The sequence below is a fragment of the Hordeum vulgare genome, chromosome 5H, assembly GCF_904849725.1.
Source record: "Hordeum vulgare subsp. vulgare chromosome 5H, MorexV3_pseudomolecules_assembly, whole genome shotgun sequence".
NCBI lineage: Eukaryota > Viridiplantae > Streptophyta > Magnoliopsida > Poales > Poaceae > Hordeum > Hordeum vulgare.
Window position 1 is genome coordinate 565815401 of NC_058522.1, and position 26317 is coordinate 565841717.

The 26317-nt window shown below is 44.1% G+C and overlaps 2 protein-coding genes across 3 annotated transcripts; one reads left to right on the plus strand and one right to left on the minus strand.

Annotated features, from left to right (window-relative positions):
• Window positions 1-208: 208 nt before the first annotated feature.
• LOC123453103 (pentatricopeptide repeat-containing protein At1g74850, chloroplastic) lies at window positions 209-5390 on the minus strand. Of its 2 annotated transcripts, none has more exons than XM_045129865.1 (5): window positions 3856-5390; window positions 3339-3754; window positions 2248-2562; window positions 2051-2158; window positions 209-1170 (listed from the first exon to the last, which is right to left on the minus strand). In XM_045129865.1, exons 1-5 carry the CDS (start codon window positions 5293-5295, stop codon window positions 831-833), a joined length of 2619 nt encoding a protein of 872 aa, XP_044985800.1. In that variant the 5' UTR covers window positions 5296-5390; the 3' UTR covers window positions 209-830. The 2 variants fall into 2 exon arrangements, with proteins under 2 accessions (XP_044985800.1, XP_044985799.1); XM_045129864.1 differs by having other exon boundaries at window positions 209-1173; window positions 3856-5389.
• A 33-nt stretch (window positions 5391-5423) lies between these two features.
• Window positions 5424-8147, plus strand: LOC123453104 (methyltransferase N6AMT1). The gene is made up of 3 exons (XM_045129866.1): window positions 5424-5671; window positions 5766-5933; window positions 7060-8147. Exons 2-3 carry the CDS (start codon window positions 5835-5837, stop codon window positions 7822-7824), a joined length of 864 nt encoding a protein of 287 aa, XP_044985801.1. The 5' UTR covers window positions 5424-5671; window positions 5766-5834; the 3' UTR covers window positions 7825-8147.
• Window positions 8148-26317: the final 18170 nt, after the last annotated feature.

Below are 26317 nucleotides of genomic sequence, written 5' to 3' on the forward strand. Positions count from 1 at the left end.
CATGCCTCCAACCATGTGCCAAGCGTGTGGTATTTTTTCTCCCGTTGCAACGCACGGGCCCTTTTGCTAGTTCACCTAATCTTCATCGTTTTAACTCACACGTGACATATATTCTCAAAAAAAAAACTCACACTTGACATACCTTCAAAAATAAACAAGATACTAGAATACAAGAATTCGAGCTAGGTGCATTGCAAAAAAAAAAAGGTTAACCAAAATTTTCTAAATAAACAAACGTGTATTACAAGATGTTTACACCTTTAAACACCAGAACTCCAGCAGCTTACATACAACAGTTATCATGCAGTTCTACAAAACTCCTAGCTTCTACCTCTGCCAGAAATGTTTCGCCGAGACTCACCAGGAGGATGAGGGTGCTGCCATGTTTTACAGTGTGGCATCTTTGCCCCAGTTGAAACCAAAAAATAAATTCATGCTTGCTCGATTGAAAGCACTGAGATGGCGATATGGAAGGAAGTGAGCCAACTATTTATCACTAGCAACAACAAACATGCATAATCTGGTCCTACCTACATAGCACTAAATCCTGAGATGAACCTGAAGTCCACAGCAATGTCCAACGTGTCAGGAGCTCTTGCACGTACCGCTCTTCTGTTCTGGGCAAGATGCACAAAATTCGCAGCAGCAGCACCCGCTGGGTACAATTGAATGAAGCGAGCCGCTGCAAAGGGATGGTATCTATGGTCATTCTTGTCTCACAGGCATGATGAGCTGAACAGGCTGGATGCCCAAACCCCAAAACTGCTATTCTGCACCTCGTCTTCCACTGGCTGTCAACCAGATAATACTGTATCCGCAACCCTGGGAGATCACAGCGCGAGGAGCTCCGACTCCTTCTCTTCTTCTACCAACGATTCTGCGGCAGAATGGGCCGAGCCGTTCTCCACCTGGGGCTGCTCCCGGGTGTATACTTTCGAGCCAGGGGGCGGCAGACGGGAGTCCGTCATGTGGACGAAGCCCGGGATGGCCGCGCCGTTTGAGGAATCTATGGCCGCCTGCAGCTTTTTCAGCTGGGACTTCAGGCATATGACTCGCCCCTTGTTCCATTTTGGGTAATGGAACGATGCCGACAGCGTGTCGTTGAGAAAGGAGTACACAACTTTCGAGATCGGTAGTCCTCTTGTGACCGTGCTTTTCTCCATCTCCCCCCTCCTGGCAGTAACAAAAACTGTCAGGCCAACGTAGAAAAGAGAAAAATATTGTTACAAAAGGTTAATTGTTTCTGTGAAAATTCAACCATGGGCACGATAATCTATAAGGATATCAAATAATTCCTACTACAAAGGGACTTTGCTCTAAGGGAATAATGTACTTATAATCCACTGAAGCAGCTTAAAATCAACTTCTATTTTTTGCAAACTTTTTCTTCTGGAAATGATATATATTTATGTTCTTTTTCTGCAGCCCTCCATTCAAGTAGAACTAGCACTGCACGCAAATGACCAATGGAGGCCGGGCTCCATTGAGCTCGTTTAAAAAAAACATATTTATATAGCGCAAAAAAAACTGAAAAAAAATGTATATACACAAATACATGTTTAACACGTCTAAGAAAAGTTTCAGAATGATATACTTTCATACGTGGCATACACAAAATAGACAAATACGTAAATGAAAATAGGCCTTTTTTTGTTGTTGTGGGGCCTAGGTTTTGTCTTTTTTGCACAGCATACAAATCATAATAAGCCAGATCCGTCACAAATTTGTACAAGTTTTCACAGGATTGTTTTTGATTTTTTTTAAACTCGGAAATATCATTTTCGGAGATTTAAAAGAAGGGGGCTCCATGGAGCCCGGCCTCCAAAAATTTGCACTCTAGCACTGCACTGCTTCCTAGGAAAATGACAGGAGCATTGCCAATTCTAGACAAGAAGAAAGCATTGTCACAGCAGTCTAAGATGAACTTCCTTTTTGTGAGCAAATCAATCAAAATAAACCGATTCCAGAGCAATTAGAGAATAAAGCTACCACAACATAGAAACAGAACATGATAATAGGAAAGGAACATCGATTTAGGTTGAAAGCTTACAGTACAACAACAGAGGCCAGTTGGGGAAGATCTTTCTCTCTTTTTACTCTGGCGTAAAGTTTATTGAGCCATACTGACACAGCCACTAATGCTCCACCAACTGACATCCTGAAATGTAAACAAACCTAGTAAAGACTGATGACAAATATAAAACTGGACCAGTAAATGAAAAGACAGCAAATAGAAAATTATATTACCTATGTACATCTAGAGACCAGACCAGCTTGGTGTCACGGAATAATTCAGGGAAGAGCCCATAACTTACTGCATGATCTAGAACCCTTGCAGCCCGAGCCTTCTGGCCGAACCACCAAAGCACATCAAGGAGAGCATTAAAAAATCGTAAACTGTAGTCACATCCTTCCAAGTTACTGCTGTCAAGGACATATTCAACCATTTGCCAATTAGAGCTATCATCGTACTCCCCCTTTATCATGGAAGCAATCACTTGATGTGTATTACTAGCACGATTTGTTTTCATTTCTTCCAGCAAATCATAAGCATCAGCCCACCTGAAATCACAAATCGATTACAGTGCAGTGAGATCACATTAGAAGCATTTAAAAAACACTGTAAGCTGCAAAAAGTAGAGAAAAGATAAATCCCAGGTCACTTCTGGCTATATATTATGTACAATGTAAGTTGCAACAGACATAAGTATGCCTGCATCAGATCATTTTACTTCTGGCTATGTATTATGCCAATGTTGCCTGTATGATGCAGGTCATATCTAGGTCAGTAGATCCAAAAGATTTAAGCATGATAAATACCAGTAATAGCACACACAATGAAAAACAGAGGAGTAACATATGGTCGTTTGGATTTATGTTCCCTTCCTAGTTCAAACTTTGAGTAGCCACCGCCGCCGTCACCACCTCTCCATGGACGCCGGCGGGAGCACCTGAAGTGCAGGACAAGGTAATCTCCATCTCTACTACCGGAATCTGCTAGCCCAGGAGATCTAGTTGATCTAACAGTTCAAACTTTGAGTAGCTATCTTCAAAAATAAAAAGATGAGCGGCAGCTCCAACTGAAGGTCCAAAGTTTGTAAATTTTCTTGTTCTCTTGCCCGGTGAGCTAGTCTGCTTGCTTAGGGGCAGTGAGTTGATGGTCAGATTTGTGAAGTACCTAACTGAAGATCCGAAGTTTGTACATATTTTAACAGAAATAGTTAAACATAATTGGCACAGGCTTCATTTCAATGTTTGCATTCAAACAGTCAGCAATGTTCACGAGAGAACAGAAGTTTGACACATTATCAAGGCGAATAGTTCTGCTTGACCAATACCTGTCGTTCCTTGCATAGAGTGACAGCATCATGCAATAAGCAATAATGCTAGGCACAGCCATGTTGGATCTGATCTCTTCAAACTGCTCTTTGCTCTCATCTATAACGCCCGCTATGCAGTAGGCATTGAGTACTCCCTCAAGGGAGCGTTCATCAGGGTTAAACCTAGACTTGCGCATCTCCATGTATGCCTTCACTGCATCATCCAACTGTGAACCCTGGCAATATGCTTCGATGAGGGCATCATATGAATCTTTGCTTTTCTGAATACCAGCACTGTTGGTCATCCGAGAAAAGACGGACTCAGCCTCCCGGAAGAGCCCGCCCTTGGCAAACACATTTGCAAGAGAATTGTACGTCTCTATCGTTGGCAAGCTACCAATTTCAGTCATCATGTTGAATGCAACATAGGCCTCCTGGATAGAGAAGATCATTGAAATATTAGATTTGCATCACCAAAGGGTTATCTTAAGAGTGAATCATATATCATAGAGCAGTATTTGGTTCGTAGACCGACCTCATACATAGCTGCATGACCGAGGGCTTCAATTAGGCCAGTGTAGGCCTTTGCAGTAGGCACCATTCCTTCTTTGGTTATGTAGTCAAGAACTTCTCTTGCATCCTCATGGAGACCACCCTGACCACACGCAGCCAAGACACCTTCACAGGTCTCCATGTCAGGTTCTATCCCCGTACGAAGCATATCATGGAAGAGCTCCACCACCTCCTTGAAAAAACCGCCGTCGCCGAATACATTGAAGAGCACATTGTAGGTGGCCGTGTCTGGAGGTACAGCCGTTCTCATCTCACGGAAGAGCTCACGCACACCATCGAACCTCCCCTGTTTTCCGTACTGATCGAGCAGGACACGGTATGTGGCAGCCGTGGGCGCACAGCCATCAGCCTGCATCTGCCGCAGCACGGCCACAGCTTCAGCGGTGGCACCAATCCGGGTGTGAGCCTCCATGAGCCCGAGATACGCGGAGGGGTCCGGCGTGTGCCCTGTGTCCGCCATCTCACGGAACAGCTCTGCGACCCGGGACAGGTCGCCGGCATTGGCAAAGGCATCCACAATGTAGCGGTAGGACGCGTTGTCCGGCATGATGCCTGCCTCCAGCATGGTGTGCAGCAGCATCTCGGACTGGTCGCTGAGGGAGCGCACTGCCGCGGCGGCGAGGAGCGTGTTGTAGGTGGTGAGGTCGGGGCGCACGGCCGGGGAGGGGTCGTGGCGCATCTCGGCGAAGAGGCCGAGGAGCATGTCGAAGGGGACGGGCGGGTCGGCGGCGCGGGCGCAGGCGGCGAGCACGGTGTTGTAGGTGGCGGCGGTGGGGGCGACCCCGTGGGCCTTCATCTGGTCGAGCAGGGCGCGGGCGTCGTCGTGGAGCGCGTTGCGGGCGTAGGCGGCGATGAGGGAGGTGTAGGAGAGCGCGGTGCGGGCGTCGGCGGGGAGGTCCTGGAAGACCTCGAGGCACTTGTCGAGGAGGGCGGGGCCCTGGCGGCCGAGCACGCCGATGACAATGGCGTGGATGTGCTCGTCGGGGCGGCACCAGGACTGGCGCTGCATGTACTTGAAGAGGCGCATGGAGCGCTGCCAGTCGCCGCGGCGGGAGAACTCGCGGTACACCGCCGCGAAGTCCTGCAGCGTGAGCCGGTGCTTGGCCGTCTCGAGGCACCGCGCGATGGACCCCCGCGGCGCCAGGTTGCTCAGCCGGTCGATCAACGAGTCCACCTCGTACGAGTACCGCCCCCGCTCCCCCGCCCCCGCCGCGGCCGGGGCCGCGTCCTCCTTGGGCGTGGCCGTCAGCTGGCCCCGTGCCCGCGCCAGCACCGCCGGCCTGCCCCCGCCCCCGCCCCCGCCGCGGCTCCTCGGGCGGCACCAGCTCCGGGCCGGGCGGAGCTGGTGGTCGCAGTGGTAGGAGGAGGACGAGGCGACGGTGGTGGTGGACACGAGCGCCATGCCGCCGCGGCGGTGGAGTGGGAGTGGGGGTTTTGGATTTCACCACCCACCTGGATTTCGGGGGGAGAGATTTTTCCGCTCCCTGCCGAAGTGGATAGACTCTCTCTGCCTCCTTGAGACTTGAGAGAGAAGGGGAAGGTGGGACCATACCGGGAGGAGGAGAGTCCGACCCGCTACGGCAAGAGCCTGAGCCTGACCCAATAACCCGTTCCCCACGAGTCCTGGACCAGAAGTCCGTCCAGAACAGCAGCAGCAGCACCATGGCGGCCGCCCCCCTCCCCCCTCCTCCTCCCATCGCCGCCGCCGCCCCCGCCCCCCGGGACTAGATCCGCGCCCCCTCCTCCCCGGCTGCGCCATCCGCTACTCCTCCGGGCAGGTTCGGTTTCGGTTTCTGTTTCTGTTTCCCCCTTTGGTTTGTGGAGAGCTCTCCAGATACGTTTGTGAACGTGCGATTCGTGCGCGCGCTGCAGCGGGGGACGCGGCGATCTTGATCTTGCGGCGGGGGTGTCTTCATCGTATCTCGCGGTTCCGGGTGCTCCATGTCGGCTGGCGACGGCGCGGCGGTGTCGGCCGTGGAGGGGAAGCTGGCGGAGCTCTCCACCAGCTGCGACCTCAGGACGCTCCCCAAGAGGGGCAAGGTCAGCGCGCTCTCTTCTCACTCCTCACCCTCCCGCCTTGCTTTGCTTGCCTTATTAGATCAGAACATCCTCTTCTCGATCTCCAGCGGCAGGCCGCCGATGGATACTAAGTACGGTTATCCCGTAGGCGGCTCTGGAACTCTCGATGACATCAAACCCCGTGTGGGCATTACCCAAACGATCGAGCTGGTGAGCTTGAAAGCGGTTTCAGAATCACAAGGCTTTAGCCTGTTGTGGTGTGTGTGTGTGTGTGTGTGTGTGTGTGGGAATCGTCTTCGGATTCTTCTTTAAGAATACATGGAAGTTGGAGGATACTGTAGTACCACCGTGTTGTGTTGTGCTGTGGAATCTAGTTTGCTGTGGGAATATTTACTAAATCCAGCAAGCCCTTTTTGCTCTTATGGCTAACAGATAATGTTAGATTAGATAAATGGTGTCTTCACAAAGTGGATTTTGTTCTAGTACTCACCAAAAGCACCTCATCTAGTTTGCCTTGTTGGGATGGCCTACCCAGTCCGGTTGGAACTGTTTCTTCCCAGCATCACCCTTATCTTATCTGTACCCTTACCCGAGCTGACCCTGATACTAACCCCATTGCCAGTGAGTTGTACTGGAGCCATCAAATGTTTCTCTTGTTGTTTTTCAGTGTATTTCAGCCATCAAATATGACCTACTATGTTTATCCTGTTTGCTTCCACTCTCATCAATCTGGACTTGCCAATGAAATTTCTTTAGCAAATTTAACTTCATTGTGCCATAGTGGAGGATATGGGGATTTATTGCAAGGGAACAAAGATTTTCCTGAAGATTTTTTAAGTATGAGTTGTTAATTTTAGATGAGCATGGGTCATAATAATGTTAAAGTAAACATGAGGTACATCCCAAGGTGGCTCTTCAGTTGAAGGCAATAAAATATATTTCTTGATAAATAGGCTTTAAAGTAAGGCATCGCTCTACAAAATATGTATTTTGTACCTTTTCTGTCATACACTTCTCTCCATTCTTCTAATGATTGAACATTCTTTCAGTAGATCTAAATTAAAGCACATACCAATGTTTCTTTCAGATAATCTGTTGGCTAGTGTTTGACGTTAACATAACACGAATTTGCTTCTTCTTTTTTCAGTCTGCATCAGCAAGGACATTAAACACTGCTCAGATTCAGCTTGTCGCAAGCCATCCGGAAGTTTACGAACCATGTGATGATTCCTTTGCCCTTGTTGATGCGCTGCTCTCTGACAAAGCCCAACTTCTGACGCTACAGCCAAGTTTGTGCATGGAAGTAGGATGTGGCAGTGGTTATGTCATCACATCTCTAGCCATCATGCTCAGGCAATTAGGCTCTGGAACCCAGTACCTAGCAACAGACATCAACCAACATGCCGTGGAGACAACTCAAGCAACACTTGAAGCCCATGGTGTTCATGCAGATGTTATTGCTACTGATATCGTGTCAGGTCTCGAGAAACGTCTGGCTGGCATGGTTGATGTGGTTGTTGTGAACCCTCCTTATGTGCCAACACCTGAGGAAGAAATCGGGATGAACGGCATTGCTTCATCTTGGGCTGGAGGGTTGAATGGGCGCCAAGTGATCGATCGGATTCTCCCTGCTGTACGCGAGCTGCTATCAGAAAAAGGGTGTCTCTACATGATTGCCCTTGAAGACAACGATCCTTTGGGCATATGCCATTTGATGAACGAGAAGGGATTCGCATCGCGTGTTCTGCTGAAGAGATGTACTGACGAGGAGAGCCTTTATGTTCTCAAGTTCTGGCAAGATGCTGCTGCTGGTGCAAATGCTTCTCAGTCCGGTAGATCTCCACGCGCCGAGTCGTGGCTTTCGCAGCTGCCTTTCAAATCCTTTTGGCACAAGAACTCTGGCAGTTCTTGACCTCATCAGTTTGAACCCTCCCATCCATCATCAAATATATCAAAGCAAGGAAACCTTTGCGAAATTCATATGGCGGTAATGTGTAGAAGTGTCTGAATGAGGTCTTCTGTCGAGTTCAGACCTGCCTGTCCTCTGAGAACACGAACCAGACTGACATGGCAAACTTAGCTATGATCCAATGAGCAATCCAGCCTATCGTAGTTGAAATATACCAAACTTTCCGTGTCGGTAAAACAGCTGTCTTATTATGTTGGCATCATGCGTATTAGTGTGTATATGTGCTATAATGAACTTTCCTGAATGTGACATACGCTGTTAAATTGTGCCTTCGTTTTGCAGAGAGAAATTCTGCCCAACTTCTGGGTCTGTGAAAAATTAGCTACTCCCTCCAGTCCATATTAATTGACGCTTCTTTCGTTATGGATTGGAGGGAGTACAAGAATTTGATGTCTGTTTTGTAGTACGTACGATGGTATGATTGCTCCTATATGCGCAGGAAGATACATCTGCAACCTGGGTTTGTTCTCAGGGTCGTGTCCGTTTGTTTTGATATATTTTGTTAACGTAATTAGTGCTCAATTTTATGAGCTTGGATCCCATGCACTGTCGCGTCTAGAATGCAGCTTCGAACAGATGTAGTGGACTTGGGACGAGTTAAATCTGCCATAAGCTCTCCTCTTGTGAGTGAGTGCCAATTTTTGATGAGACCATCCTCTATAAAACTAAGGTCCCTTGTTTAAAAGAGCTCACAATCAATTGAGGTCGTCAATTGAAATTGGGTCATCTGATTTTGATCGGGTCAACAATTTATCAAAGCTCTCTCATTCAATTCAATATACTATGCTTCCTAATTTCGGGTCATTCAATTTTGACCGGGTCAAGAATTTCTCAAGCCCTTTCATTAAAAAAAGTCAATCCACTATATTCCCTAATTTTAGACCACTTTCATTCAATTGAGGTATTTAATTTTAGATTTGGTTCATGATTTGAATGGACCAACGATCTTTCAAATCAACTAGCAGCAACCGGCCAATAAAACATATCAATTCCGCGCAACCTCCAACCACCTTGATAATAACAAGTGTCACCATGTGAATTGTAACATCAATATAAAACATGCAACCACTGACACAAAAAAAAAATCCATATAAATATAGGTTGGTTAGCGGATAATACAGAATCACACGAATGAAATGCCCACTAAATCACCGCATAATAAATAGAAGTAAAGCACACACTCTACCATCTCCCTCACTTGCCAAACTAAATATTCTATCAGTTCCAAAATATAAGGGTGTTAGTTTTTTAGGAAGTCAAATTTCTTTAACTTCGACCAAGTTCGGAGCAAAAAAATCGACATTCACAATATTAAACGAAAAAATTATGGAAATTCATTTCATGATGAGTCTAAAAAATACCGATTTGATATTATGAATTCCGGTATATTTCTCTAGAAATTTGATCAAACTTAAAAGATTTGACTTTTAATAACAATAATACACCTTCTATTTTTGAAACAGTGTGATTATTTTTTAGAAACCCAACAACACAAACAACGCAGCAAAGCACGCCCAACCCTTCTAGTATTTGCTAAACCTCATCGAAACTTCAGCAAAGAGCAAATGGCTGAATTACAACAAATTGAGCAAATACACTTGCAACAAAGAAAATACAAAACAAAACAAATTATGAAAGAGATCAAGTTAATTTTAGCAGAATTGGAACTTCTCATATTTATAAAATGATAATATAGTACTAATCTGTTACCTAGTAATAAAAAAATAGGTAACATTGGTCCGTCGTGCTATTTTGCAGAAAATCCCAGATGTTTCTGGTAATCAACCCACACTCCAGTTTTAAGTCAGATTTTTTGCTTTCACAGAGAACTCCACTGATGTTCCTGGTAATCGACCCACAACCCAGTTTTAAGTCAAATATTTTCTTTTCCATGAAACCCCTAGATATTTGGCTTAATCAACCCGTAGTACATGTCAAATGATTTTTTTTAAATACCCTATCTTTTAAACCCTAACTCCAAATTTAAAATATTATATATGAAATTTGATTAGAAAAATGTGTAGAAACTGAATATAATGTCATTTTACAAATTAAGATTTTTTTTAAGTGTGTGATCTTCGTGCAAAGTTTCATGAAGTTTGGTCATTCGAATAGTTCATGGCAAAAAAAACAGTTTTTGGGTATCTGAGAAACTTTCAAAAATCGCACTGTTCACATCCTTTTTTTCCCGAGCTACTTGAATGTCCAAACTTCACAAATTTTTACACGTTCACACACACAGGAGCATCTTGCACTACAGTTTTTTTTGGATTTTTTTATTTTTACTGTTCGCTGTGTGCATTTGAGCCCGGGTTCCATATTGAATTATCATTTTTTCCTCACATCTTCTGTTTTTTCATCAAAAACCCACCTCAACTGCACCATCTCTTATTAACTTAACAAATAAACTTCTATTTCTTTGATAAGTCGATAAATGATAAGCAAAAGGTATTAAATCCTATTTTCCATGCAACCACATTAATATGGGTAGGTATCGTGTTCAACATAGAAGAATATTTAATCCCCAATTGCAACCGCTGGAAATTATCTAATGATACGTCTCCAACATATCGATAATTTATGAAATACTTATTCCGTATTTTCTAATGTTTATAATATTTTTATATAGATTTGATGCACCTTATATGATTTAATTAGAACTAATCCAGACTGACGCTATTTTCAGCAGAATTATCGTGGTGTTGTTTTTATGCAGAAAATAAAAGTCCTTTGAATTGTCCAGAACTTTTTGACGATTTTTTCTGGATAATACGAGAAATACCTGAGCGAAGAACAACAGAGAGGGGCCACCTGTTGGCCACAATCAAATAGGGCGCACCCTGATAGCTTGCGGGCCCCTCGTGGCTCCGGTTAGCGTGATTCCAATGCCGAAAAATCCTATATATACAAAAACCTTCAGAAATAAACCTAGAACTTCCGCTCCGCCCCCGCAAGCCTCCGTACCGAATAAAACTCATCCGGAGCCCGGTTCTAGCACCCTGTCAGAGGGGGCAATCATCACCGGAGGCTATCTTCATCATTTGGGCGGTCTCCATGACGAGGAGGGAGTAGTTCACCCTCGGGGGTGAGGGTATGTACCGATAGCTATGTGTTTGATCTCTCTCTCTCTCTTTCTCGTGTTCATGAGATGTCATGATCTTGATGTATCACGGGCTTTGTTAATATAGTTGGATCATACAGTGTTTGTCCCTTGCTATCTTGATGCGATAAATTGAATCTTCCCTTTGAGATTTTCTTATGTCGGATTGAATATTGGATTTGAGATCACTTGATGTATGTCTTGCATGTGGGTACCCGTGGTGACAATGGGGTGTTCTGTTGATTCACTTGATATATGTTTTGGTACTCGACTTGTGGGTTCCCGAGGTGACAATGAGGTAATCTATGCATATGGGTTCATACACGTTCTTGTTATACTTCCTTCGATAGAAATCTTGTGGCTACTCTTTGAAGTTATTTGTGTTGGATTGAATATGATGAATCTGAAATTGGTTGATGCATATCGAATAATTAACCCACGGATACTTGAGGTGAAATTGGAGTATCTAGGTGACACTAGGGTTAATTGATATGTATCATAGGTGTTATTCTAGTACGAACTCTAGGGCTGTTCGTGACACTTATAGGAATAGCTCAATGGATTGATCGGAAATGATAACTTTGAGGTGGTTCGCTGCCTACAACAACTTCTTCTTATGTTATTCGCTAATAGGAACTTTGGAGTGGTTCTTTGTCACACGCTGAGGGATGATCATATGATTCTATTATGTTAGCATTAATGAGAGATTGCACTAGCGAAAGTATGAACCATAGGCCTTATTTTCAAGTAATCGTACACCGTTTTGCTTGCTGCTTGCCAGTTGCTAACTTGTTGTTTTGATTTATTCATAAAATAAAATCCATTTCTACTATCCATACTATACTTGTATCACCATTTCTTCGCCAAACTAGTGCCCCTATACAATTTACCATTGTATTGGATGTGTTGGGGCCACAAAATATTTCTTGTATTTGATTACAGGGTTGCTTGAGAGAGACCATCTTCATCCTACACCTCCTACGGATTGATAAATATTAGGTCATCCACTTGAGGGAAATTTGTTGTTGTTGTAGGATCGAAAGTATGTCTAGAGGGGGGGGGGTGATTAGACTACTTGACAAGATGATTTTTTTGCCGTTTCCCAATTTTACTTGAGAGGCAACTACGACAGCTATGACAAGTCAAATACACCCTACACATGCAGTTCTAATAGTATTGCAGCGGAAAGTAACACATGTAAGTGTAAATAGAGGAGTAAGGAAGGGAGATCAAACACATAAGGTTGACACGGCGATTTTTGGCATGGTTTCGATAGGTGGCTCTATTGTACGTCCATGATAGTGGAGACTTCAACCCACGGAGGGTAACGGTTGCGAGAGTACATGGAGGGCTCCATCCACAGAGGGTCCACAAAGAAGCGGCCTTGTCTATCCCACCATGGCTTCCGTCCACGGAGGACTAGCCTTACTCACGGTAGATCTTCACGAAGTAGGCGATCTCCTTGCCCTTACAAACATATTGGTTCAACTCCACAACACGAAGTAGGAGGCTCCCAAGAGACACCTAACCAATCTAGGAGGCACCACCCTCCAAAAGGTAATAGATGGGGTAGATCAATGAACTCCTTGCTCTTGTGCTTCGAAAGATAGTCTCCTCAACACAAATCTCTCTCACACAGAATATGCATGGGTAGGGGAGTTTGACTTGGTGGAAAGCAGTTTGGGGAGGCTTGAGATCAAGATTCAAATGATTGGATTGGAATATCTTGGTCTCAACACATGAGTAGGTGGTTCTCTCTCAGAAAATGGATCTGGAAATGAAATGTGTGTTCTGAGTGCTTCTCCCACGAATGAGTGGTGGGTGAAGGGGTATATATAGGCAATAGACAAAATCCAACCGTTACACACAAAAGAGCAAACTCGGTGACACCGAAGTGGAAAACCCGGTGGTACCGATTAGCACTAAAGTGGTGAACTTTTGAATCTCGGTGAGACCGATATATAGAACTCGGTGGCACCAAAAAGGTGACTAACGGTCAGATGGACAAACTCAGTGGCACCGATACTCAAACTCAGAAATTCCGACTTTGTGTATCTTGGCAACATAATGTTGGTCACACTGAACTCGGTAGCACCGATGCAGTTTCGGTTGCACCAATTTGGTGGGAATGGCTAGGGTTATGTCTTAGGTTCAAACTCGGTGGGTCCAATGTGGCAATGTTGGTGACACCGAATTTGTGAATGTGGAACTTGACAGAGTGGATATGTGGGAAAAATGACTAAGTGTTTTGGTGGCTAACTTTGAGCATTTGAGCAATCAGTTCATTTTACTACCTCACCCCTGCTACCTCTTGAGCTTGTGTTGGTTTTTCCCTTGAAGAGGAAAGGGTGATGCAGCACAGTAGCAGTAAGTATTTCCCTCAATTTGAGAACCAAGGTATCAATCCAGTAGGAGTATCAAGACAAGTCACCAATGTACCTGCGCAAAAACAAACAAACTTGCACCCAACGCTATAAAGGGGTTGTCAATCCCTTCACGATTAATTGCAAGGTGAGATCTGAAGGTGGAAAGTGCAACAAAGTAAAAGTGTAGAAAATATGATGTGAAGTAGACCCGGGGGCCATAGTGTTCACTAGAGGTTTCTCTCATGATAGCAAGTATTACTTTGGGTGAACGAATTACTGTCGAGCAATTGATAAAACCGCGCAAAGTCATGATGATATCTAAGGCAATGATCATACATATAGGCATCACGTCCGAGACAAGTAGACCGATACTGTCTGCATCTACTACTATTACTCCACACGTCGACCGCTATCCAGCATGCATCTAGTGTATTGAGTTCATAATAAACAGAGTAACGCCTTAAGCAATATGACATGATGTAGAGGGATAAATTCATGCAATAGATATAAACCCCATCTTTTTACCCTTGATGGCAACAACACGATGCATGCCTCGCTACCCCTTCTGTCACTGGGTGAGGACACCGCACAGTATGAACCCAAAACCAAGCACTTCTCCCATTGCAAGAATTATAGATCAAGTTGGCCAAACGAAACCCACAACTCGAAGAGAATTACAAGGATACGAAATCATGCATATAAGAGATCAGAGGAGACTCAAATAATATTCATAGATAATCTGATCATAAATCCACAATTCATCGGATCTCGACAAACACACCGCAAAAGAAGGTTACATCGGATAGATCTCCATGAAGATCATGGAGAACTTTGTATTGAAGATCCAAGAGAGAGAACAAGCCATCTAGCTACTAGCTATGGACCCGAAGGTCTGCGGTGAACTACTCACGCATCATCGGAGAGGCAATGGTGTTGATGGAGAAGCCATCCGTGTCCGAATCCACCCTCCGGCACGGCAACAGAACGGTCCCAAGATGGGATCTTGCGGAGACAGAAGCTTGCGGCAGCGGAAAAGTATTTTCGTGGCTCTCTCTGGCAGTTTGGGATTTTTAGGGAATTTATAGGCGGAAGAAGTAGGGCAAAGGAGCCACGGGGGCCCACAAGCCTGCTAGGCGTGCCCCCCAGGCCGCGGCTAGGGGGCTTGTGACCTCCCCTGGGGTCCTTTGCCTTAGTTCTCAAGTCCCCTGCGTATCTTCTGTTACGGAAAAAAAAATCTTTCCGAAGGTTTTATTCCGTTTGGACTCCGTTTAATATTCTTCTATGAAAAGGGTCAAAAAACACGGAAAAAACAGGAACTGACACTTGGCACTAAGTTAAAAGGTTAGTCCCAAAAAAGATATAAAATAGCATAATCATGCATACAAAACATCCAAAGTTGACAAGATAATAGCATGGAACCATAAAAAATTATAGATACATTGGAGACGTATCAACCCCCTTTTAATATTATTGGCTTTCCTATGGACTCAAAAGTGATTTCTCACAAATACAAAATGAAGAGTCTTCTAGCTTGAAGCTTGAGCCAATATTATTCCTTTCTTGCATCCAGGGGCATCTCCACATAAACCTTAAGCCATAGCATCTTTTGTACTTTTCTCAAATATACTTGGAAAACACATTAGTCCAATGATGCATATGTTGTGATGAATTATCAAAACCACCCTAGGGAGAAATTGTACTTTCAATCTCCCCCTTTTTGGTAATTGATGACAACATATAGATCAAAGCTTCGACAAAAGATATAATCATTGATTAGCATCGGCGCTTTGAGAAGTATGTGAAAAGCAAGAGCTCCCCCTAAATTTGTGCATTATTTTAAATTTGCTTTTGAATGCAAATGCACAATCGATTAGGATCATGGGTTACTCTTCCATTTCACATACATCTTGGTGGTGCGTAAAAGTAAAAGTAATGCACATGACACCAACAAGATAAGTGAGTGATCATCACAAGGATAGCGAAAATATAATATCGTAGCATCACACAGGATAAATGCGTATGATCACACACAGATAGGATAAAGTCATCCAACAAACAAAGTTTTTAAAACCAAACGAGAGAAAATAAAGTCAAAATCTCTCTCTCACACGAAGTCTATGATCTATACATTTCTTCCCCTTTGGCAACAAGTTACCAAAAAGTTCAAAAGTATAGTACTACTCGTCTCTTTGGGCAGTTGATGATGGAGTCAATAGAACGACATCTGCAAAGACGTGTGCTGACGTCCCTAGATCTGGAGGAGTTGATACTGAAGGAGCTTGAGCTGGAGCTGGTGTTGAAGGTGCTGAAGCTTGTGCTGAAGATGTGTGTCTTGTCTTCGGTGCAGGAACAACAACTGACTGGGGCCTAGTGCTGAACTGTGTAGTAGTGGGAGGAGGAGACTCATCCTCGTCATCATCATCTTCATCTTCATCCTCTCAGCGTGAAATCTCCACAGAGTCAACTTCATGTTGAAGTTGTATGACAATGGTGGTCAAGTCAGTTACCTTCATATCCATGTTGTGGAATTTTGTCTCCACAACTCTCTCAAGGCTCTTCTGATTTTGCATGATCTCCTGAATGTTCTTCTCCATGCCTTGGACACTGCTTACTAGAAATGCCATTTGCTCAGCTTGAGTTATGAGCTGTGGAACTGGAGGTGGCCTGTTTCTAGCAGCTTCAGCCTCTGCTGCCTCTGCTGCCATTCTTGCTGCAGCTGAGTTGGGATTATTGTCATCCATCACAACCTCATTATCTTCAAATTCTGGCTCAAGAGGTAGATGGGGACGATCAAGTTGATATGCATGCTTCCCTAGCTTGGCATTGATGAGCATCTGAATATAAGGTGCATATCCACATGATCTCTTTTGATCCGCAGCAGTCCTTCGGATAGTCTCAACTATCAAGTCCATCACTCTAAATCTGGTATGTGTATCAAGTAGGTGCAGCAGGTTGATTGAATATCCTCTGATCATCTTCTCATCTCGTGACTTAGGCATGAGAGTGTATCACAGTATAGTGTTTGTCGTGGGAATACCAGCTTGTAGAAAATATACCGAGCCAAACTTGTGTCTGGCCAAGTACGGATGTGGAATGGTCTTGTACATGTTGGTCATGGAGTTGTGATTCTACTTAGCATCTGCATACACATCTACATCTGCTTGTTCCTGCTTGGGAACACCAATGATAGCAGCCCATTTAGCAATTGTAGCGTCGTACATGTGTCCATCAGTCATCCAAACTAAAGAGTCATCATAGAAATGAACTGTTGCATAGAATTGCATGATCATCTCGTCATTCCATGGGGTCATCTCCTTCCCAACAAAATCTTCTATGTCAACTAGCCTGAAGTTCTCTTGAACATGTGGAAAGAAATTCTCATTCTCCTTCATGTATGCCCAGTCGACATACCTCACATCACTGACAGCAGGACTCTTGTCATACAAAACAGTCTCATAAAAATCTTATTGTTCCTCGGTGTGAAACCTTGGATCAACAACAGTTCTTCTTATGACAGTATATGGATCATCAGCTCTCCACTTTCTTAATCCATCATCCTTCCTATTCTTCATGTCTACTGCTACAGGATGAGCATCATTGTGGAGTGGAAGGTATGGTCTGAGCTTCCTGAGAACTGGAGCATTCTCATCTCCTTCTTCTTCTGCAACATGGGCACTAGATGCAGGGCCTTTGCTCTTAGCAGCTGCATGTATATCTTTAGTGGTCTTCCTGGAAGCTACAACCTTCTTTGCTTTAGCAAGAGGCTTTGGAGCAGACTTCATTGCATCACCCATCAGCTTCTCCTTCTTGGGAGGATCTGGGTTCTCCTTAGGAGCTTCTTCCTCAGGTTCTTCTGGGTCTTCAAACATAGAAGTCTTTCTGCCAACAAGATGGATAGTTCTCTTCCTGGGCCTCTTCACACCAGCGTTCTTTGCAGGTGCTTCCTTAGCAACAACTTTGCCCTTCTTGGCATAATCAGGTGCTCTCAGATCAGCATCACTGGCAGACATCTTCCTGACAACTTTCCTTGGAGGAGCCTTAGGAGGGGTTGAAGTTTCTTCTGGCAAAAAGTCTAAGTCCTCCTCATTAGAATTTAGCTTCCTCCTTTGCCTGGTGCCTGCCTTGGGCAAGCCATGAGAACTGTATGATCCAGGGTCAGAGTCTGTCCTCTCTGGACTAGAGCCAGCATCCATCTCGATACTCTGCTCTCTCAAATCATTATGAGTGTCATCTGAACCTGACATACTGACAGACACACTCAACAGCAAACAACAGATCATGTGAAGTGGATGTAGGAAAGACAGAATGAATGAGCATCACAAAATTCAGATATTTTTTGAAAATTTGAAGTCTGAAACTTAGGGTATGATCTTCTGCAGGATGTAAATCGGTGGCACAGAGTTGGCATTTTCGGAGTCACCGAGAAAACAAACTCGCTTAACAGAAACTTGGCAGTCATTTTCGGTGGCACCGAAAATAGTTGCTCGGTCTCACCGAGCTGCTTCTCAGGAACCCTAAAACAGGAATCGGTGGAACCAATTTAACAAATTTGGTCTCACCGAGTTGCATTCTGCGGCAGATCAGATCCGAAATTTCCTACTTCTCCTAATCTACTGATTTTATCTGGTGGACAGGAGGTTTGCACAAAGTGGAAAGAAGAATTAAAAGATCCAATGCGTGAGAAACATACGGGGAACGCAAAGGGGATCGAACCGTACCTAGCTCGGTGGCGGTTCGGCTACGGCGACGACGAAGGAGCAGATTTCATCGACGACGGTGAGTCCCAGTGGCGGCGGTGCTCGAGGAGTTAAGGCTATGACCTCGGGTCTCGGGGGGTGGGTGGGTTTGGTGAACGAACCGTTTTGACAAAGTAAAATCAAAAGGTCCAGTCGCACGTATATATACCCGTGCGCTGTTGGTGTCACCGAGATGGCAAAATCGGTGTCACCGAGTTCCTCAACTGTCAGTAGACAGGGAAACTCGGTGTAACCGAGTTGGCAATTCCGGCGCGTCATCGTGATGTGGGATCCAATGTCAGTGAACGGAAGACGGGGACGGACGTGTTGCCTGTTTTTTTACCAAAACACCCTGATATTTTATTTTTTCTTGCAAAAGCACCTCAATTCTTCTTCTTAAAATAACCCTGAAACACACTATGACAATTGGACACCACCCACGAAAACACAATACAATAAAGGAAATACGGGACGAAAGATTTAGCACCGCCAAGGTTCGAACACATGTTTAACGCGAGCCGGTAGAGGCTAGCCACCACACCGTGTATTACTTGCCGTGCAAATGGGATTTCTACCCATAAAGACCTATAGGCAAGCACACATAAAGGACTTATATGGCTTCAGTCACCTAGGGCCATTTTCACATATATTTTTTTTATTTTTCACATTATTTTGTAGTAAGATGTAAATTAAAAATATTATAGATACAAATAAATTAACTTATTTAATATAATAATTTTGTAATTATAAGGAAACTATTTAAGATAATGTTCATTTAATTCTAAAATACAATCATGTTTAACAAAATGGTCATGAAGTTATAGAAATTATTATTATTTAAAATAATTTTCAAGTAATTCCAAAAATATTATTATTTAAAGTAATACTCACGTAATTCTAAATTATGTTCTTTTTTAAAAGAAAGTAAATGTTATCCTACTAAATATGCAAGTATTATTTCGAAATATTTCTGTATTTAAAATAATATTTATGAATTATAATAATTTTCATAAATTATGAAAAAATCATGCATTATTAATGCATTCAGAAAATATACATCTATTTTTGGCTGTATTCATGCATTCAGATAAATATTCATGTATTCACTTTATGAGAAAAATTATTATTTAAATTACTATTCTTGTAATTCTAAAATATATTCAAGCATTATTTTGAAAGTAATTTTATAATTTAAATAGTAAATATGATTTTTTATGTTTTTAGTAAAATACTAAATATGATTTTAATCATTTTTTGAAATTTTTAATTGTATTTATGCACTAAAAATACTATCATGGTAATAATGGACCGCATTCACTGCAGCTCATTTAAGCCCCATCTGGGTAATTAGGTTTTTGGTGTCAAATATGGGTCATGAGGTATAGCTATCACACTAGACAACAAACTTGACTTGTCTAGGTGGCTAGTAACTTGAGCTTGTTAAGATGAGGTCGCGTGTTTGAATCCCCGACTTTTGCATATTGGTTTTTTCTTTGAACCATTTCCTGACGGGTGGACATTGCTGGGTTTTTTAAGGAAAAATAATATTAAGGGGCTCTTTTGTGATAAAAATATGTCAAGGTGTTTTTTACAAAAAACCCATGTCACACGCTCATACTGCCTTTTCGGTCACGTCCTACACCACATTGACGTGTCTTGTCAGCACACTGAGCATATACAAATGTGATTAGCATCGTAGATGCACCCTCAAGCCATATTCTATCACTGATCCAATGTATGTCGTAAGTTTTAGTATCAAACTGACTTTTCTTGTCAAGTTCAAGCACTTGTGGTGTAATTGACTTTTTTTATTCAAACGTATACTCTTGAACGAAATGGGTTCATGCGTTGCAGTTGGCCTTATACCAGAATCGCTCTCGCCGTTGTTGCGTATCACCTCTCCTCGACCAGCCCATTACACCCCCCTTCTATTCATTTTCATTTTTTTTACTTCAACTTTCATTTATTTATTTTTATATTTGAACTTTGATGTTTCAATAATAATAAATTATTTATTAGCTAAGTGGCATCCGTACTGTTTAATGGATATTCTAGCATCGCTTCCACCTCTTTCTTGAATTTTTTTTCTCCCACGCCCCTTTCCGTCTTTGGTTTTGTATTGGTTTTTACTAATCTCCACAAAACAAAACCAATACAAATAGAGTAACTTGGAACACTCTAAACCAAATTGGTACTTTCAAACACCATCAAATCAAATTTTACCGAAATCTTAACTAAATCAAAACTTCCGTTTCCTTGGACTGTCAATACCCAAATCAAAAACCTCAATGGAATCAAAACTTTCCTTGTCTTCTCGTATTCCATAGTAAAATAAAATAATATCTTACAAAAATCTAGAATATGGTGGATGCCTCTATTATTACCTGTATATAATTTAGCTATAACGTGCACTAGTCAGATCGCATCTGTGGCAGCGTAAATTAGACTCGATGACTAATGTAGTACTATGTGCCAGTTTTTTTTGTTAATTCTAGAATAAGCTGAAATAAGCTGCCCCTATCCAGTTTATTTTAGAAGCCAACTAATTTTTTTATAAGTTTACTAATTAAGACTTGACTAATATGTTTTTAAAAATATATTTTTGGTTGAGTTTCTAAAATAAGCTGAGTACTGAACAACTTATTCTAAAATATTTCTGGATGAGTTTCTAGGATAAACTTGGTAGGGGACAGTTTATTCTAGAAGACCAAAAAAAACATCAAAAGAACTCGCGCTATATCTTAAATCAAGATGTAAAAACCTCGTATGCGGTATGCCCCTATACGTGTAGCATTACTGAGAATTAAGGCAAGATCATTCTAACATAGAACCACGTGTGTAGTAGAACTCATAAGTAATGGCCAAAAAGTTAACAGAGAAAGATTGAACTTGTTACGGAAATTAGTCTAGCTCCAGATGGCCATATGGGAGCCTAGTGACGGCGAGGATAATGGCGGTGAAGGGTCCATGGCAGCCTGCGCAATGGTTTGCGGACGGGTCGTCCCGGCTGGCGTCGTGGCAGACGTCGCAGAAACACGCATGGGGGGCCGGTTCCACCGCCAACGACGGCGACCGGAGGTTGCAGCCGGCGCATCTCTGGGCGGCAGGTCTCTCCGTGACGAGAACGTCGCACCGGATGGTGAAGCGGTCCTCCTTGAGATGCTTGGATTTTTCAAAGGCCTCCAGCGCGATGAACCTGGGATAGTCCACGCCGTAGTTGCTGCTAAGTAGATCGATGACCTGCTTCGTGCGGACGTGCGCCGGATCCTGCTTCTCAACCTCGTCGATGAAGCTGAGCTCGAATTGCAGCTTAACAAAGCCGGTGAAGACCTCGTAGGGGACGGGGAAGACGGACATGAAGCCGTCGTCTTCTACGGCGCCGTTGGGGTAGAGAAAGAGAATCCAGCGGTGGCAAGACTTTAAGCCCGAGCCGGTGGGTATGCGTTTGGCGATGGAGTAGCCGTCTATCTGAAATAGGTGAGACCCGGTGCCGCGGACGGTGCCAGTGCCGCCACCGGATGACGACGTGGTCGGCGAGGCCGTGGCAAAGGGGATACCCATCGTATCTGGTCTTCTTGTTTTCTTAAAGGGGGTGATCTGCGCCCGCGCCGACCCAGATTTTCGGCTGGCCGCGCGCGGGCCGCAGGATCCACCAATCCCGCGTCGTCCGCATCTTTAGATCCGCATGCAACATTTTTCTTCCTATGCAGCAAAATTTTGATGTTATGCAGTAATTTTTTCAACGGTTGCAACAAAAAATAAAATTTGTAGTAAAAAAATATTTACGTGATCGTAGCAAAAAAACAAAGCTGATGGTACATGGTAGCAAAAGTCAAACGCCGGTTGTAACAAAAATTTACGTGATGTGTATGCAACTTTTTAATGAACGGTTAGAGCAAAACATGATGCCGGTTGTAGCAAAAATTAACACGGTTGTAGCAAAAAGTAAAAAAAACATCGATTGTAACAAAAAATCCGACGAACTAGAGTTGCAACCAAACTTATATGCAGTTTTTTTACAAAGACAAAATATAGTAAAAAACGCTTGCAGCAAAAATGACGCAGGTTGAAACATATTTAGACGAAAAATGTTGCATCCATTGACCAAAGAAGCGCGCGAATGAGAAAAATGTTGCAAGACCCGCGTGCCAGGGGTCAACGGGCGCGTCGGTTCGGCCGCGGCGCGGGTTGGAAACAATTCCCTTTCTGAAAGGAAAAATATCGTGTGTCTGAACTGTGTCGTCGTTCCGACAACAAACGCCCGGTCCGGCCGTAATTTTTTGTTGTCTATAGTTTTTTTTGTAAAGAATTTTGTTGTCTATAGTTAGTTGGAGGAGTCGCTGCAATCAGGGATTCAGGGTTGTGGTAGAGACCACAAATAAACAGGCCCGTATCGTGCTTTGCAAACGAGATACGACCCAGCTGCATGGCTTTCCAAACGAGATACGACCCAGCTGCACGGCTTTCCAACTCGACAGCGGTTTATGCTGCTTCGTAGCAAGTTTTTCCTGCTAATTAACCTTGTCGACTTTATTTAAACAATGATCATATCCTTAACTATAGATGGGAGCAAGAAATCAGGTGGTTTCAAGCTCCCGAAACTAAGGCCCTGTTTGGAACCACAATAGATTATAATAATCTGGATTGCGGGATATAAAGTGTAGGCCTAAATGATTAATCTTTACAGGGAAATAGCCAATATAATATAATGAGGACAACAATATATAGTGAATGTACGCTCAAATAACCAAAGTTAACCACAAGTAAGGAGTTAGGGTTAGGGATAACCGAAGTCACGGAGACGATGACGATGTATCCCGATGTCACTTCCTTGGAGGAAAGCTACTCACCATTAGAGAGGCGAATGTTAGCACGAAGGCACACCAACACCATGAAGGCTCACCCTATTCTCCTCGAGACATCACCATGAAGGCGATTACCAACCACTAGTGGTAGACCTTGAGGTGGCATCCAAACCTTCACAAACTTTTCGGGGGACAAATCACAAGTTGGTTCCTCACTGAGGCACTCCTATGACCTAGAAGTCTCCAACCCCAAAGAGTAACAAGATCAAAGGGAAAATGCTCAAGACTTGCTCAAATCACAATGCTTTGGTCAAAAGAGAGAAGAGGAGTGGATGTATGCTTGGATGAAATCTCTCTCAAGAACTCTCAGAAATCTCTTCGGGATTTACCACAAGAATGCTCAAATCCCTCTCACCCAAATCCCACCAAAAGCAACTAATGCTATGAAGGGATGGAAGAGCAGAGGAACAATGGAGGAGGTCAACAAATGAACCCTAGATCCATGGGATAGTTTTCCCCCAAATGGATTGGAGTTTTGAGGCTTGGGGGAGCAGAAGAGAGTTCAAAACAGTGGGGAAATCTCAGATCCAAAAGGTCTAACTCGTTGGGGAAGAAGGGTACCTTTTATAGTGTCCCAACAAATCTGGCCATTATGCATAGAAAAATATAGCCCGGAACTTCTTTGCTTGCCTGGAACTCCCGGGCTCCCTATTGAGGCACACAATGTAAAGTTTTTGGTTAGCCCGGAACTTGCCCCGGAACCTGCCTGGAACTTCTGGCCACCGGAACTTCCGGGCTCCCTTTGGGCCAGATTTTCGCAAACTTTCTGTTTATCCTGGAACCTTCCCGGAAGTTCCGTCCCTCCAATAAACAGTTAGCGTACCAATAATAGAACATGCGTAACTTTTACATACAAACTCCGATGTTGATGATATTCAGCTCGTTTCATAGCTATTGAAAAGCTCCAGGTCCTCACATAGAGAACCACCCAATATCAAACAAAATGGATGATGAAATCAATGCAAAGGTTTGAGTATATAATTTTGGGTACCATTTTTGGCTAACGGTTTTACTTTGGGATATATGATACGAGTGGAATTGTGTATAGAAGATATTGGTTTGAGCAAGTCCATTATGAAACCCTTTGATCCCCTCTTAATAGTGCGGGATCCCTATAACTCAAGAATCATAAAATAGCTACACTACATAGCTACCGATAATCCATTATTAAATGTATATGTTTATTTGGTAATCATCACTCCACACCACTAACGTCAAAGGAACTAATACCTTTGAGTCGAGCCTTTCACTTGATCTTGATGTTATTGTTTATTCTTGGCTCAAGCTGAAGGCAAGACATTGATGAAGTCTTCAAGTAGCTCTCACATACACAATGTGGAAAGCCTTGCTTTGTATTCATCTTCACTTGTCCATCATGTGAACATTCACAAGCTTCAAGCATGTAATCCTTAGGGATGGTTATCTTGAACTTGCCCTTGTCAAACATGATCATGAACACTTAATGTCATCCTCACATGGACACTTGAAATCTCTCTCTTGATGCGATCCCATGAGAATTACCTAACCCTCAGAAACATAGACATCACATAGTATGGGTTAGTATACAAAGTGCAATTGACAATTACTTACCATACCACAAGATCCCATGTGGTACATCGTTTGCGCTTTTGTGATGGCCAACTTTGAGTTAACTCTTTGATCTTCATCTTGGTCAACAGTTATCTTTGATCCATGATTAATCTTGATGTCTTGAAGGCCCTATTGATTTCTTATTAGGCTTCATTGCTTTAAGAAATGATTACCAATATCTCAATTCACCATGACCATATCAAGTTTCTCCATGAATCTCATATTGGCTATAACTTGCTCGTCTTCATGATACAACATAGTTTCTTGAGAAGGACAATGAATTGTTCACTTGAATTACTTGCTTCAAGACATAATCATCCATGACTCAACATATGAGCTCATCATGATTCTATTTTCAAAACATATGTAGAATTCTTCTCTTTAATTATTATCTCAAGATCATGATCCATCATGGTTCAAACCATAAGCCAAAGCATGAGAATGTCTGAGATCCTCAATGAACTCCACATAGATCACATCTTGTTCATCACATGGAATTCATCTTGATCGTAACATATTTGATTCAATCAATGAGCTCATCCTTGATGCATGCACAACAATGTGTATATGACATTCATTTAGAATTCATTCGAGCTCTGTGACAGCCCGATGACGACGTTCCAGAAGATTCCCCTTCTATCCCGTTTTCGTCGTGTGTCTATTTTCTTTTGTCGCATCATGATCACATCATGCGCATTATCTGCATTGCATCGACATCCCGTTGCCGCCAGTTTTCGAAACTTGCATCCGTTGTTAGTTGCCGGTTCTCGTCGTTGTCCGTTCTGAGCCCGACCGCACTCGCACGCGCCCGCGGCATCGTCGAAAACCCTGTATTTAAAGTGTGCGTAAAACTTTCTCTGAACGGGTTGAGATTTCATTTGCGGTCTTATTTTAATATAGGTAGGCCGCCTGTCGAATTTCGTCGCGATCGGAGCCCGTCTGGTACCCGAACAGTCGAGCGTAGCGGCACTGTATTCGGTCTACCGTCGGACGTTTGTCGGTGTTTCAAAACTCGTTGCCGCGCCGCACCGTTTCCCTCTCTTCCCCGGCTAGCCTACTCTACACGGTCACTTAGCCTACCCTGCGTTCGAGTTCGTACGATTGCGATCGCGTGGGCGAAAACGGGGTCGAATTCGGATAACCATAGCCCCCCGTTTGTCTTTATATAGATCCCCCTATTATTTAGACAGCAAACCCTAGGTCTTCCTCGTTTTCCGCGCCCCTCAAACCCTAGCCGCGCAGCCTCTCTCCTCCCTCCAGCCACCGGGGGCCGCGAAGCCCATCTGGGGCCCGCCCGAGCCCGGTTCGTCCGCGCCTCCGCTTGGAGCCGAGGCTCCCGTAGCCAGCCCCGCGCCTCGAGCCGCCGGCCGCCGGACTGTCCGCGCCGCCTGAGGCTCCCCCGAGCCCGTGCCTTCCCCGCCGGTCGCGGCCTGCTCCGCCTGCCCGTGCAGCCCTGCCTCCCTGCTCCTCCCCGTTGTTCACCTGCTAGGAGCCGCGCCGCCGCGAGGAGGTGCGCCGGTCACTCCGTCTTCCCCGCTCCTTGTCGGATGCGTCGCCGGGAATGGGGCCAAGGGGGCCGGATCTATCCGCCGCCGCCAAATCCGGTCAGCCCCCCTCGCTGGAGTCCTGTCGTCGGCCGCCGTTGACCGCGCCCGGCGCCGCTGATGGTTCGTCCTGTCCGTGCTCCAGGAGGGAGACGAGGAGAACGACGCCCCTTCCAGCGCGCCTGGGCCGCAGGGCCCCAGGCTAGCTCGGCCTCCCCGCGGCCGAGTCCGAGGT

Bases quoted from the DNA above. Each gene is read 5' to 3' on its own strand.
- LOC123453103 (XM_045129864.1), bottom strand. From the start codon at position 5,295: ATGGCGCTCGTGTCCACCACCACCGTCGCCTCGTCCTCCTCCTACCAC. The intron at 3,755-3,855 runs GTCGGTCTACGA...TTCTCTATCCAG, and splicing joins GTCATGCAGCTATGTATGAG to GAGGCCTATGTTGCATTCAA. The intron at 2,563-3,338 runs GTATTGGTCAAG...TTGTGATTTCAG, and splicing joins CTCTATGCAAGGAACGACAG to GTGGGCTGATGCTTATGATT.
- LOC123453104 (XM_045129866.1), top strand. From the start codon at position 5,835: ATGTCGGCTGGCGACGGCGCGGCGGTGTCGGCCGTGGAGGGGAAGCTG. The intron at 5,934-7,059 runs GTCAGCGCGCTC...TTCTTTTTTCAG, and splicing joins CGCTCCCCAAGAGGGGCAAG to TCTGCATCAGCAAGGACATT.